Here is a 13,606-nt window from a genome sequence, read left to right as displayed (position 1 = left end):
TCCAGTCAGTCGAGACCGGCCGATGCGAGCGAGTAGACCGCGAGTGCCGCGCTGCGCGTTCACGAGTGCATGTGCCGCTGCGCCGGACAAAATGCAGTTGTTGCTGGTGTTGGTTTCGGTGGCCGCGGCCGCCCTGGCCGCCCGCGACCCTTTGCGCTACGAGGCGCCCGACGACTGTCAGTGGACCCCGCGAACTCAGGACGAAGTGGCTCTCAAGTGTTCCCTGCGTACTATAAACAGTGAGTTCGACCGCACCAACTTCAGTGTTATTCCCGCCGAGCACACTACCTCGCTGGACGTGCGGTGCGACCCTGAGGTGGACCTCAAGTCGACTCTGCCTGAAGACGCTTTCGCCCACTTGGTGCGGCTCAGGGAGCTGCTCGTGGTCGATTGCAAACTGGCAACTTGGCCGTCCAGCGTGCTGCTCGGTTTGGCCGACTTGCGGAACCTGACGGTGCGCACCGGCAACCTCAAGTGGCCCCTGGAACTCAAGGCGGACGCCTTCAGGTCGATTCGTCAGCTGGAGAAACTCACCCTGAGCGAGAATAACCTATGGACGCTGCCGGATGGACTTTTCTGCCCGCTAGTCAACCTGGTGTTGCTGAACGTGAGTCACAACAGTCTGCAAGAGGTGGCCGAGCTGGGCTTTCAGGTCCAAGACTCGTCAGGCGCGTCTACGCCCGCCCCCAAGGCCCGAGCTGCCTGCGGCCTCGACGTGCAGGTGCTGGACGTGTCATTCAACAAACTGAGCGAACTGCCGGCAAAGGGAATCGGCGCCCTAAGACGACTGAAGGAGCTGCGCGTCACAGACAACGAGATCAAGTCAGTGGCGGACCGTGCCCTTGCCGGCTTGAAAAATCTGAAGGTATTTGACGCGTCCAATAACAAGTTGGTGGCACTTCCACCCGGCCTCTTTAGAGACTGCGTGGAAATAAGCGAGCTCAAGTTGCAGAATAATTCCCTAGGGGTGCTCGCGCCAGGCTTGCTTACCGGCCTCACGCAACTGCAGTCACTGGATTTGTCCCGAAATAGACTGTCCAGCACTTGGCTCGATTCGGACACTTTCTCTGGCCTGATTAGGCTTGTGTTATTGGACATTTCACACAACCGGATCACTACACTCAACCCCGACTTCTTCAAGGATCTGTACACACTGCAGATTTTAAATTTGGAGAACAACCTTCTAGAGACGCTCCCGGCAGACACCTTTTCACCCCTGAGAAATCTACACACGCTTGTTTTGTCATTCAATAAATTGGCAAACTTGGATCCGTACTCATTCAACGGTTTGTACGCCCTCTCGCTTCTGTCGCTGGACAACAACCAATTTCAAACGCTGCATGCTGATTCACTGCGAAATTGCACTGCCCTGCAAGATCTAAATTTGAACGGAAACCTTTTGATTCACATACCACCCGCCCTGCAAGATATGCGCCTTTTGCGAACCGTTGATTTGGGAGAGAACGCAATCGAGCAGCTCGACAAGCCCGCTTTCAAAGGTATGGATAATTTGTACGGCCTACGTTTGATTGGCAATCAGATATCCAGTCTGACCCGCCGCTCTTTCACTGATTTACCCGCGTTGCAAATTCTCAACCTGGCACGCAACAAAATCAGCAAAATCGAGCCGGGCACGTTCGACGCCAATTCGAATTTGCAAGCGGTTCGTTTGGATGCAAATTTGCTGACAGACGTGAGCAACCTGTTCTCGAAATTGCCTGCACTTGTCTGGCTCAACATCTCTGACAATCAGCTCGCACGATTTGATTACTCGTTAGTTCCGCAGGGACTCCAGTGGCTTGACCTGCATAAAAATCATATCAAAGAAATCGGCGACTCAAAGAGCTGGAGTGCGGGTCCTTTGAAATTGCAGACGCTCGACGTTTCGTACAATTTGCTAACCCGCGTCGGCCAACACTCCATGCCAGACAGCGTGGAACTAGTTTTCCTGAACGACAACCAAATTAACACGGTCGACGTACACACGTTCGTTAACAAGCCCAACTTGACGCGCGTCGATTTATATGCAAATCAAATCGTTAACATGGATCTCAATGCTTTGAGATTAACTCCGGTGAGCGAAGAGCGCCCCCTGCCCGAGTTTTACATCGGCGGAAACCCCTACCAGTGCGACTGCACGATGGAGTGGCTGCAGCGAATTAATAATTTGGACCACCTCAGGCAGCACCCCAAAGTGATGGACTTGGAAAGCGTTTACTGCCGACTCCCCTACGCCCGGGACAAGAGTTTTATTTCTATGGTCGACGCCGAGAGCTCTCACTTCGTTTGCGCCTACAAAACACATTGCTTCGCTCTGTGCCACTGCTGCGATTTCGACGCTTGCGACTGCGAGATGACCTGTCCGAATAACTGCACTTGCTATCACGACCAGTCGTGGTCGGCCGCCAACATTGTCGACTGCTCGTCGGGAAACCATGTCCGCATTCCAGGCACCATACCCATGGATGCCACAGAGGTTTACCTGGACGGCAACAGCTTTGGCGAGCTGACCAGCCACTCGTTCATCGGGCGAAAGAATTTGCGCGTCCTTTACGTCAATGGCTCTAAAATTAACGCGATCTTCAACCACACGTTCAGTGGCCTCCGCAGACTCGAAATTCTCCACTTGGAAGACAACAATTTGAAAGAGATAAAAGGGTTTGAGTTGAGCTGTTTAGTCGAGTTAAAAGAATTGTACTTGCAGAGCAACAAACTGACATATTTGGATAATAGAACCTTCACCGAATTAAAGAAACTGGAAGTTGTTCGACTAGATGGCAACCGTATGCACAACTACCCGGTTTGGCAGCTGTCCGACAACAACTACCTGGCGAGGATCACGCTGGCGGACAACAACTGGTCCTGCCACTGCCAGTACATGCGACAATTCCGCACTTGGCTGCAGCTAAACCTTGCCAAAGTGTCGGATGCCGCTCGGATTTCCTGCGTGCTCAGGGTGAAAAACGAAGGTGTCTCCGTGTCGAAGCAGCTGGGCCCCAAATTGGCCGACTTTAACAACACCGCGTGCAGTTCCATGTTGATCGGCGGAGAGTTTTTAGATTCCGATTTCGACCAGTCGGTGACCATCAAAGCCATCAGAGACTACCTGCCCTTCGCCCTGGCCCTGCTGGTGGCCATCGCTGTGGCCTCGTGTTTGATCTTCTTGGCCGCCTACCACCGCCGCGAACTTCGCCTCTGGATGTACAGCCGGTGCGGCGTGCGTTTGTGCTACCGGCCGAACACATCCAGCTCGGCACTGGAAGAGGACGCGTCGCGCCTTTTCGATGCCTACGTCGCATACAGCTTAAAAGACGAAGCGTGGGTAACGCAAATGCTGGCCACCGGGTTGGAGCCGCAATACCGCCTCTGTCTGCATTACCGCGACTTCAGCGCGAGCAACTACGTCGCCGACACCATTCTGGAGGCGGTGGAGGCCTCCAGGAGGACCGTCCTCATTCTCTCCCCCCAGTTTTTGACCTCCGAGTGGGCCAGGTTCGACTACAAATCAGCAATGCGTGAGGCTCTTCAGCGCGAGGCTCGACGGGGAAAGAAACCACCCCGCCGCCTGGTCGTCGTCTTCTTGACAGACGTGCCTTCGCGCGACTTGGACCCCGACCTTCGGATGTACTTGAACAGCGCCGCGCTGGTGCTTAAGTACGGCGACCGCCGCTTTTGGGAGAAGCTGCGCTCTGCTCTGCCGACACCTCGCAACGGAAAGCACGACGACCCAAAGCCGAGAAACGGCACCCTCTGCTGCTGCACTGCCAAACAAGAAACGGCGGGCGGCGCCGCGGGGCAACGCGCCCTGCACATGGACACAAGCCGAGTGGTGTACGAATACTCCAGCATGGTGGGGCCACCACCCCCGCTGCCCGACACCTACGAGCAGATCGGCCCACCGTCCACCTTTCACACCATGAGGAGAGAGCCGCCAGCAAGGGACTTGTGGGCGTAGCATCGAACTCTCACAGGTAAGAAAGCAAAATCCTATATTCTAGTGAATATTGTTCAATTTCTTGCAATTTAAGTTTTGATATATTTCATTCGCACGAATTTTCATTATTGTGAGAGCAGACATAATCATCGTCTTCATGTACATTCAGCTCCATTTAGAAAAGAACGTACATGAACATTTCATTTGCAGCGCGTAACAATATTTATCTTAGCCTTTGTTAAATTTTATCTGCGCCGACAAGCGGATGTTGTAAGTACAGAATGAAATATCCTGCTGTTCTCATTTGTCTCAGCGGCAGCTAACTGAGAGAGCAAGAAAAATAATCTGCCATCGCTGGCACAAGATAAAGGAATTGTTTTGCGCTCATTTCCCATTCCTCCCCGTTTGAAAGAGCTGCGAAAACAGAAAAGCCGTCACCGACGGAAAAGGGAAAATTAAACGGCGATTTATTATTAAAGCATCAACTTCTCTTTGCCGCTCGGAAATTGCAAAATGCTGCTTTTCTCAATTTACTCACTCGGCACATGCAAAAGGCACGTTCGTTACTCCTGCTTTTGCCACAGGATGATTTCACAAGCGTTCATTGTCGTGCAGCATAATACACACACGCGCTCGTAACAACAAACAACGCCAGTTCTTAAAGGAGAAAAACAGCCGATTTTGCTGCATGCGCGCGTTGTTTCGCGATGCCCGTCGTCGGAGAGGGTTTAGACGTCTCTCTGGCACACAAGTTATTCGGCGCCACTGACTTAAAGTGGATGTGCGCACCTTTTCAGGCCCACTCGCGTGGAATATTCGGAAAGTTGTATTCGTCGTTGCTGCGCAAATGGAAATTCCTTTCGAAGCCCCTCCAGAGCACCAAATATGAGAGCGTCTCTCGCTCAGCTTTTGTGCATACACCATCAACACAAGTTTGCTGCTCGCAGATTTGAGCTGGAAATGTTATGCTGATGTCAGCGAGCAAACACTAAAACTGTTGGAGTTTAAAGACGTCGCCGCGCTGCATAAACACTCAGGGGAATTTTTTAGGCTGCCAACGTCAGAACAGTGCTATGAACTTAGCAGTCGCATGGCATATTCTGTGTTTAAAAGTACTTCAGTTGAAATAATTGTAAATTTAGTGCACATTGTTAGGAAGCTGAATTTTTCGTCCTCTTTATTTTCTGGCAGTCGGAATAATTTTCGTTGGATTTTTCAAGAAGGAAAAGTTTTGTATCATTTGCGCGCATCTTATGAAAAATCTCGCCGTCGGCGCTGCTCCAGCATAGCGAGTAAAAAATGGCATTATTTCATATCGCCGCCACTTTCTGCTGCTGTGTTTTCGCATGCAAGCCCTTCTTTTTCTTTGCTTGATGCCGCTGCGGAATATCAAATGGCGGGCGTAAAACGATTTTGACAATGAAAGATCTCGCGCGAGCTGCAACAATTTGTCAGTCGCCTCTCGCAGATGATAGCAAAACGCACGACTTAATTCGCTGCCGCCAAGTTTTTTTGCCAAAGAAAGGGGAAGTGAGAAAAGCCTTGAAAAAGTACGAAAAAAGCATAGATGAGAGGCAGTCCTTTTTTTAGGCAAAAAAAGGTGTCCACCGCGCGATGTGAAGAGACCCAGGCGCGGCCTTGGCGTCCTTTTCTTCTTCTTAATTTTTTTCCGAGCGCTCTATCAGCGGGAAGTGGATATTAAAGAACCCCGCCGCCGATTTCGGCAAAGGCTGGTTAAATTTGCTTCCAAGTAGGTGCCGCAATTGAGCAGGGGAGGATGTTAAAGTGAGCTAGCTACGATCCTAATTGCAGTGAGGGTCGTTAGCTCTCGTGTGTCTTGCTGACTCTTTTTGCGCCGCCTGATCAAGGGAGATGTATTGCACTTCTCACAGGAGGCACCACCATTAGGGGGGATTATTTGCTTCATTTTGCACACTGCCGCTAAATGGGAGGGATAGAGAGGAGAGGCTACTGCATTTTACGGGAGTTTTAGTAAAAGCCGCAAAAAGAAAGGGAGACTAATGCTACAAACTTTGTTTGAAAATAGCTGTAGATTAATTTTTTGTTGCTGCTTTTCAAAAATAAAATTAGCTTTGAAATTATTTACATTGCCAGACTTTTAATTCAGTTTACCAATTCTCTAAAAATCCTAGTGAATGAGTGAGTTAATTTCACGGGACGAATGTCAGCGTTTCAATAGCGATGTTATTGGGAGGTGGAGTGTTCGTGAGCTATTCGCTATCAGGGGTCTACCATCTCGAAAGAGTTTTAACGATAAAAATATTTGATGAAAATTTATCATCTTTCCAGAAGCCTCTCGTTATACAGAATAAATCTCATGCTTGTGATATGCAATTGCATTTTGGCATTTCATGATGTCAATGTGACCAAAAGGTTTGTTAATTTAAGAAAAATATTAAATTCTAAAAATTTTTTTTAGACATGGAAAAATCGAGGCACGACTTCATTTTTGCTGATTTTAGAAATATAATTCGTAAAATTTTGGCATATATCCCGTGCACGAATAAGACACGATCATCTCCAAAAGACAAAAAATCCAACTGTTAAATCCATTCCGAACTTTCTGAAATATTGAACAAATTTAAATTAAAGAACAACTTTTGTTGTAAAGACCGAGCAGACGGGTATTTTTCCTACAAGTGTGGGAAAAAGAAGGCTCCAAATGTATTATGTGCTCCTTTTCAAGAAGAAAACCTAATTTCGCTCTCTCAATGGCATCAATCACAAACACTTAACTGCTCCAAGGCCACCACTATACAGCACAGCTGGGATTTTTTCCAGCAGTTGTAATTCCCGTCCGCTGGGTTGTCAAGCGTGCATCGAATTAATGTAAAAAAGTACGAGGCAGCGGCAGGCGGCATAATAAAAAAGATCCATCAACTCAATTGTAATAAAGGCGAAGAGGGCACACACATCTCGAGATATCCGAGAGCAGATTAGAGCGGGTTTCGGGCCGGGGTGACACATTCCAGCGCAACTCCCTCTCTGGGGGATGCCTGTTCCCCGTGAAGAAAAACGAAGACCCTCGTCGTCGTGGGTCTTTTATTTCGATCAGGCAGCAGCTGAAATGAGACCGGCAGATTCAATCAAATTTCATGCGCGCCTTCAAAAGCGTGTCCAATTGCAGAAACTAGCTGGCTCCGGCCTCGATCGCGTAACTAGAATTCGACACACACGCACGCTGGCTGCATATGAAAAAGCTTTTCACTCTGCGCGCCGGCTTTGGGGAGCGGCAGCTGCAATCACAATTACTTTTTCTGCTCACAGAGTAATTTTTATCGCCAGCCAGCGAAAAGTGCATGAGATGGTGCATTTCATCGTTTTGTGCCTTTTCGGGTGAATCATGCGTCATAAATATTTTGCTTTTAGTGCTGGGCATGTGGCTCGTAAAAGCTTGTTACGCTCCACTTGTGTGGTCGCAAATTTTATTATGGCGTGGCTTAGAGGCAAAAACAACAGTGCTGACTTTCGTTTTCACTTAGCTCAAATCCAAAACAAGTCTATTGATTACAATCCAACCTAACCTGACATTGGGATGTTAGTTCAGTTCGACCAATTTGGAATTTTTAATCTGAGACTAACAAAATTCTTATTTCCATACATTTCCAACGTTATAACTGAGATTAATGGAATGTGTCACTCATGATTAAAACTAATTTCAAGCGCAAACCTATTTAATAGGTTTCTCCGACCTTCATTTCTCCGTTAACAGGTAGCAGAGACTAACAATAAGATGGAAAACCTTATTGTGATTTACTTCTATTCCAGAACATAATGTGGTATTGTATATATCTGTGTCCTCTGTGGATACAAACATTATTTTTTGAGCCAGTAAACACTTCTGTTCTAAAATTTGCAGCTCTTTCAGCAGGATATTGTGAGCTCGAGTAACAATTTTTTGTTTGCTTTTATTTGGTCTAACTTTCAAATTTATGTTTGTCTGGCGCGTTATAAATTTTGTTTATGGCATAGCTATTGTAAGTGTGTATGTGTGTGAGCGAGCGAGCGAAGGCTTTTTGTATTCATCTTTTTTAATTCGCGAGAGAAGAAAACAATAAATTTCACACTCGTTTTTTCCCCGCAAAGAGGAGCACATAGAGCGTCGAAGAAGCGGCAAATGGAATGCGATGCAAAAAATACAGAAACAGCGAGAGGGAGTTGCTGCGCTTGAGACAGTGAGGAGATGAATTTTCCAACGAGTTGCGAACTTTTTGCTCGCCACTTTCGCCTCTATTTTCCATAAATTACACTTTTTCCATAGAAGTTAAGGCGATTTTCATTTTCGCTTTCTGTTTCAATTTAAATATTTTTCCGAACGACAAAGAATTGCAATTTTACTCTTGCTTTTTCTCCTAAAATGTGGACTACATCTGAAAGTCAGGAATATTTTGCAGCAAAAATTTTATTTGGTCATTACTAAATTATTTCAGATATTTTAGAATTGCCATGAGTCTTTTCCCAAGACTCCTTAACAAATACTAGAAATGCTGCTAGTGAAATTCCCTTTGAAAACTGTTAAAATAGTGCAAACGTTGAATATAGTAATATCTACCACTTTTCCTAGCTAGCTGATAAATTTAATGTTTCGTCCTAAACAAGGTGGGTGGAGAAACCATCATCTCGGCTGTCACAAAATCCAGAATAATTATGTATTTTTCCCTGTAATTATCATTTCGAGTTCATTTTAGGTGCTGCTTAATTTTAACTACCAGCGGGCGTGTAAAGGAAGTGCCACGTTCTTTCTGCTCTCTTTCCAGCGCGTGGGTGTTGTTTTTCTGCTTGGATGTTCAGCAATTTTGAGGTTATTATGAAAGATTTGTGCACGCTGTTCTAAGTAGAAACAATAACACCGGCGAACGGCTTTGCTTTTAATGTTCCCTCTGCCGCTGCCTGCAAAACCCACTCTTCTTCCAGCTGTTAATTATGATTTCGCCGGCAGATAGCAATTTGCTGTTTAACATCCGCGCGCGCACACACACGCTTCTTATTCAATTATCAGCAGCTTTGCGCCAAACTGTTTTCTGCGCAGTGTTTCTCTGCCTTCAAATTAATTGCGAAATAACTCGCCCGGGAAACATTTGCGAATTTGCAGCTCGCCGACGCAACATGAAATTTTGCTGCTCTCTCGTTTAATTTATTAATTTAATTAGTGAAACCGTAAAATGTGATTGCTATACACTTGAGTTCCAAGCCGAGCTATTAAATTATGCTTGCAATTTTGTTGAAATGCGAAATGTTAATATACTTCCATGGGCTTGTTATTGAAATTACACCGCACTACGCTATTTATTTACTGAAAGAATTTCATTACCATACTGTAAATTAGGGATTGAAAATTATCAAAACATTCAAGGATTTAAAATGGCTGGTTAATTAAATTGAGACACTTCAACCCTATTTGAATTCTCACGTACACAGCTTTGATCTATTTAATGATTAAAATTTGTTGCTACCCTCTGCTGACATAATATTACCTTAAGTAACCCCTAATAAGCGGCAATTTCCGCAATTTCTTTAGTTAAAAACAGATAAATAATATATTTTAAAAATCAAAACTGAATTTTGTATTCTTGCTGATAATTTTAAGTTGCTAAGAAAAATCAACAAATTTAAATTCAGATGATTTGCTTTGCATTCTGCATCGATCGTCTCCTGAATTATAACGCTTAATTTTGTGATCAAATCGACAATAAGCTGACGAGGCTTGATTTTAGCTCAGGCTGCGTGCGCAGCGGATACGCAGCGGAGTTTGATGTACGACCTCGCTCCTTCAGAAAGGAAATCCATCATCTACGAGGCGTAATTTTCGCACGACTCGCTCGTTCGCGAAACAACTGCCTTTGTGATTACCGCCGCCCTTCCGCCGCATTTCGCTCAGACACGTCTGGACCAGCATCTCTGCTGTGTGTAGTCAAATAAAATTCCCGGCGCAGACAAAAGCTGCGGCGAATATACATCTGAGCGGTGCATCTTTGATTTTACGCACCTCTGGCTTAGGCGTGATTAAGATTAATCGCCCATTGGCCGTTAGCACATCATGTGTGTATTCTCCATTATGGCGCTAAATTATTACATTGTTGGGCCCGAAATTTATGGACGCGCCTTAGTCGAGTGTGCCCTCAAGGTGTGGTTATTTAAGCCTGTAAATGTGGGACGAACGCTAGCTAGATTTTAGGTGCTAGAGCGATTTTTTAAAATCACAAATAAAAGCCTCTCAATTTCATTAACGGTTCGATGTTTGCTTAACCGCTTTTAATATTACTCTAAAATCAAAACGGATAAACACGAGAGATAAATTACGTTGCTTTGCACAAATAATCGGTGCTGTGGAACCAATCTACTAAACAAATATGCCAATTAACGGCAGATATTTGGATCATTAGAAAATACAAAAATTTGCTGAATTACAATGATTTTGGAGATCCGGGAAATCCATATTAATTCATTTCGAAGAATTTGCCAATCTGATGTGATATGTTACATTTTATCGAACATATTCTCCGCAAAATTTTCATGTATGAGAAGTTAAATCGAAAGTCTTGAGGCACGAGGAAATAAGCCTCGCTTCGTCATTTACTATTTCCTCCTTTGCTCCGGGTGTTCTTTCCATAAGGAGGCGTGTCCAGCTCTCAAATTGTTCTCCACACATTCGCAGCTGCTCGGAGTCTTCCTCTTACTCGCCGACAAAAGCGACTCTCGCGTGTTGTTAAGTGATTGTAATTACCGCAGATAGTCGAGAAAGAGCAAGCGGAAAAGGGTTGAGCAGCGCTGTGACGAGAAAGAGATGTATCAGGTGCTCTTTCCGCGCCTTTCAAGCGCGCTGCATACATGCCGCTGCGGCAATTTATGTGCATACGGGGAGGAGGCACCCTTTCAGCTCTAAATCATGCTGCGGAAGAGCAGAGTGATGCACACACACACACGCGCGCGCGCTCCATACGCTAAGAGTGCAAAGTACTTTTCAATAGGGTGTCCCCGTGCGGTGCTTTATACATATCACGCGCGGTAAACTGATTGCCGACGGCGTGAAAGCGTTTCCTCCTTTCTGCCTGCCCTTCGTGGCGGAAAAGTCGAGCCAAAATGGCTTTTTCGTGTGTGCAAATGCACCCCTTTTGTGCGCAAGAGCCTATTGGAAAACTTTTGATAAACCCGTTTTTCGCATATAATCCATACAAGGGTGTCGAGAGAGGCCTCCCCTGCCAAAGATTTGGAAAGTTGTTGAGCCCATATTTATGATTTTTTACCTAAAAGGCCTTCCTTAGGTTCAAATTTATATTGCGTAAGTCTAGTATGGGCCCGCTCCGGCTCTGCCCTCCTGGACAGGGTTTTCGTAAGCTGGTTGCCAGTAGTGATGCCTTTTCTCAATCATTTTATATACTATGCCATTACATGAATTTATTAACTAAAACTGCGAGAATAAACAACAATAATAAAGGAAACAAGAGATATCGACCTGCTGCATGGAAATGTATGCCTAAATACCCTTGTTTATTCCGATACCTATAGTAAAATAAAACAAAATAATGGTCAGAGATTGCAAAATAGATTCATTGCATTGCTGAAATTAAAACTGGACATTGTGTTTCCTCGTTGCCAAGAGCGTCAATATTTTCCTAATCGTTCAGCTTAAAGTAAAGGCAAACGATGGCGAACATTTTGCAATTTTAGCTTTAGCAAGTGGTTAATTGAATGTATTGTTTATGGAATTTAGCAACAGTTAACCTTTACAATGTTTAATAATAAAATCGGGACTAAGGAACAATTATTAATTTTTAGATTTTGCTGAATTTATAAAAAAAAGAATGGTTATTACCAATGATTTTTTCGCTTGATTTCAATTCCTCTCTTCGCAACCTGTCCAATGGCGAGCAAATTCCTTCTGGGAAAAATAAAATTTAATCCTATTTTCCAATCGGGAGACAGTGCTCGCCACTTGATTGCATTGAAGCCAATTTGCACGTAAGTCTAAACGGCATCCTAGGAAAATTAAAGCCTTTTCTCATTTTTGAGAAAGTATATTAGGCAATGGTATAAATAATATTTCACATCTTTTATGAACAGCATTACTTTAACATCTGAAACCCTATTTCAAGATATATAATATATTAAATATTTGGTTTTGATTTCAATAATGGAACATTGCTCGAGTGGCTTTTTCGATAGAATTTTATTAGATAATAGGTTGCCTTTCTAAATATGTTTTGAATCAACGTAGGCAATTTTAGCATTACTTTATTTAATTCATTGATTGATTTGCTGAGAGCATATTTAGCCTTTAAACAAAAAATATATATTGGACTGTGCCTCCCGCACTGGAAACGGGCACGGACAGACAAGACCCCGAAAAGAAGGAATACAATTTGGCAAAAGTCAGAGCAAAGGGACTGGTCATGTTCTATTGCATTACGTTAAAACATGTTTGCAGAGAAGTCGCAAAAATCTTGTAGTGTACACAGAAGAGCATCTCCTGGTAGTTTACTAGTTCTCTTCATCTTACGGTGTAATAAATTATTCACCAAATGGACCGCGTGCAACGCGATAAGCAAAAAGCCCTTCGCGGCGGTGGAGCAAATCTGAAAATCTTGTTTCGCGTGTTTTTGTCAGACACAGGCGAGAGCAAGCAGATAGCTCTCTCTCTGCTCTGCCGTGTCTCCAACCTCTCTCTTCTTTTTTCTCAGCGGAAGATGCGAGAGTTTTGATACTAGTCTCTGCTCTCGTGCCTTTTAAATCGATCACCCTTGGGGCACGTAAAAGCAAAGGCCTCGTAGCCCCCGCACCGCAGCGCCGAGAGCAGAGCAGAGGTCGCAAAGGTGCGGAATTATATCGCTGATGTGCGCCATTACTTTCTCGCGGCAAATGTAAATAATACACGGACGCATTCGTATCATGCCACCATTGGCAACGTTTTAAAATTCTTGCTCCATTTCCTATAAAAAGTGTGTGCTTTTGCATATTATTAAATCGACAGTACAATTTCTCAAAGTTTTTTCTTGCTTGGAATATTGAACCTTTCACATTCATGTATATTTATAAAAAGTTTTTGTTGTATATTTCATTATTGGCTGTCCTAGTTCAACTATTATAATATTTCCTTGCTTGCAAACAACACAGTTTTACTGCAATCAGGGATTGTGCCGCTTTTGTGGTGAACAGAGGGCTGAAAGTTAATTATAACAGCAGCACTTGATGTGAGAGATGAAGTGGCTTTGCGCTCTCGCCGGCGAGAACACACACCATCAGATTTTTTCTGGCCGCTCCGCTGGCACGCACATGCCATGGAACGTTCGCCCGCTCATCACGCTGCGCGTTACATTTAAAAGATAACGATCGTGATGGAAAATTGTTATTCCGGCGAAAAGTGTCATGAAAAATGTGATTAATGATGTTAAAAATGCGCTGGAGGAGTCGGCCTGCCGCTCGACGTGCTGGTCCTGCGAGGAGAGAGTTATTTTTTGCACCCATGCCGTCTTTGTGCGCGGCGCGTGAGAGCCAATGCGGGAAGCAGAAAAAGTTGCGACGGACCCGGCTGGAAAGAGAGAAAAACGTCTCTTGTTTCGTGTTTTCGCCAAAGATAGAGAGCAGGAAATGGATTTTTTACTCTCTCGCTTAAAGAATATGAGCAAATAAAATTAACGCTGCCAAAATGGGGAG

The 13,606-nt window shown here is 44.9% G+C and overlaps 1 protein-coding gene across 1 annotated transcript in view; it reads left to right on the top strand.

Moving 5' to 3' along the window:
- Positions 1 to 13,606, top strand: part of LOC135947756 (toll-like receptor 6) — a 104,956-nt gene continuing 91,350 nt past the window's right edge. The window contains exon 1 of the mRNA XM_065496691.1: positions 1 to 3,971. Coding sequence (XP_065352763.1) covers positions 23 to 3,955 — 3,933 coding nt within the window. The 5' untranslated portion in view covers positions 1 to 22 and the 3' untranslated portion in view covers positions 3,956 to 3,971. The remainder of the gene's footprint in view (positions 3,972 to 13,606) is intronic.

The sequence above is a fragment of the Cloeon dipterum genome, chromosome 1 (assembly GCF_949628265.1).
Source record: "Cloeon dipterum chromosome 1, ieCloDipt1.1, whole genome shotgun sequence".
Classification (NCBI taxonomy): domain Eukaryota; kingdom Metazoa; phylum Arthropoda; class Insecta; order Ephemeroptera; family Baetidae; genus Cloeon; species Cloeon dipterum.
This window is presented reverse-complemented; position numbering and strand designations above follow the sequence as displayed.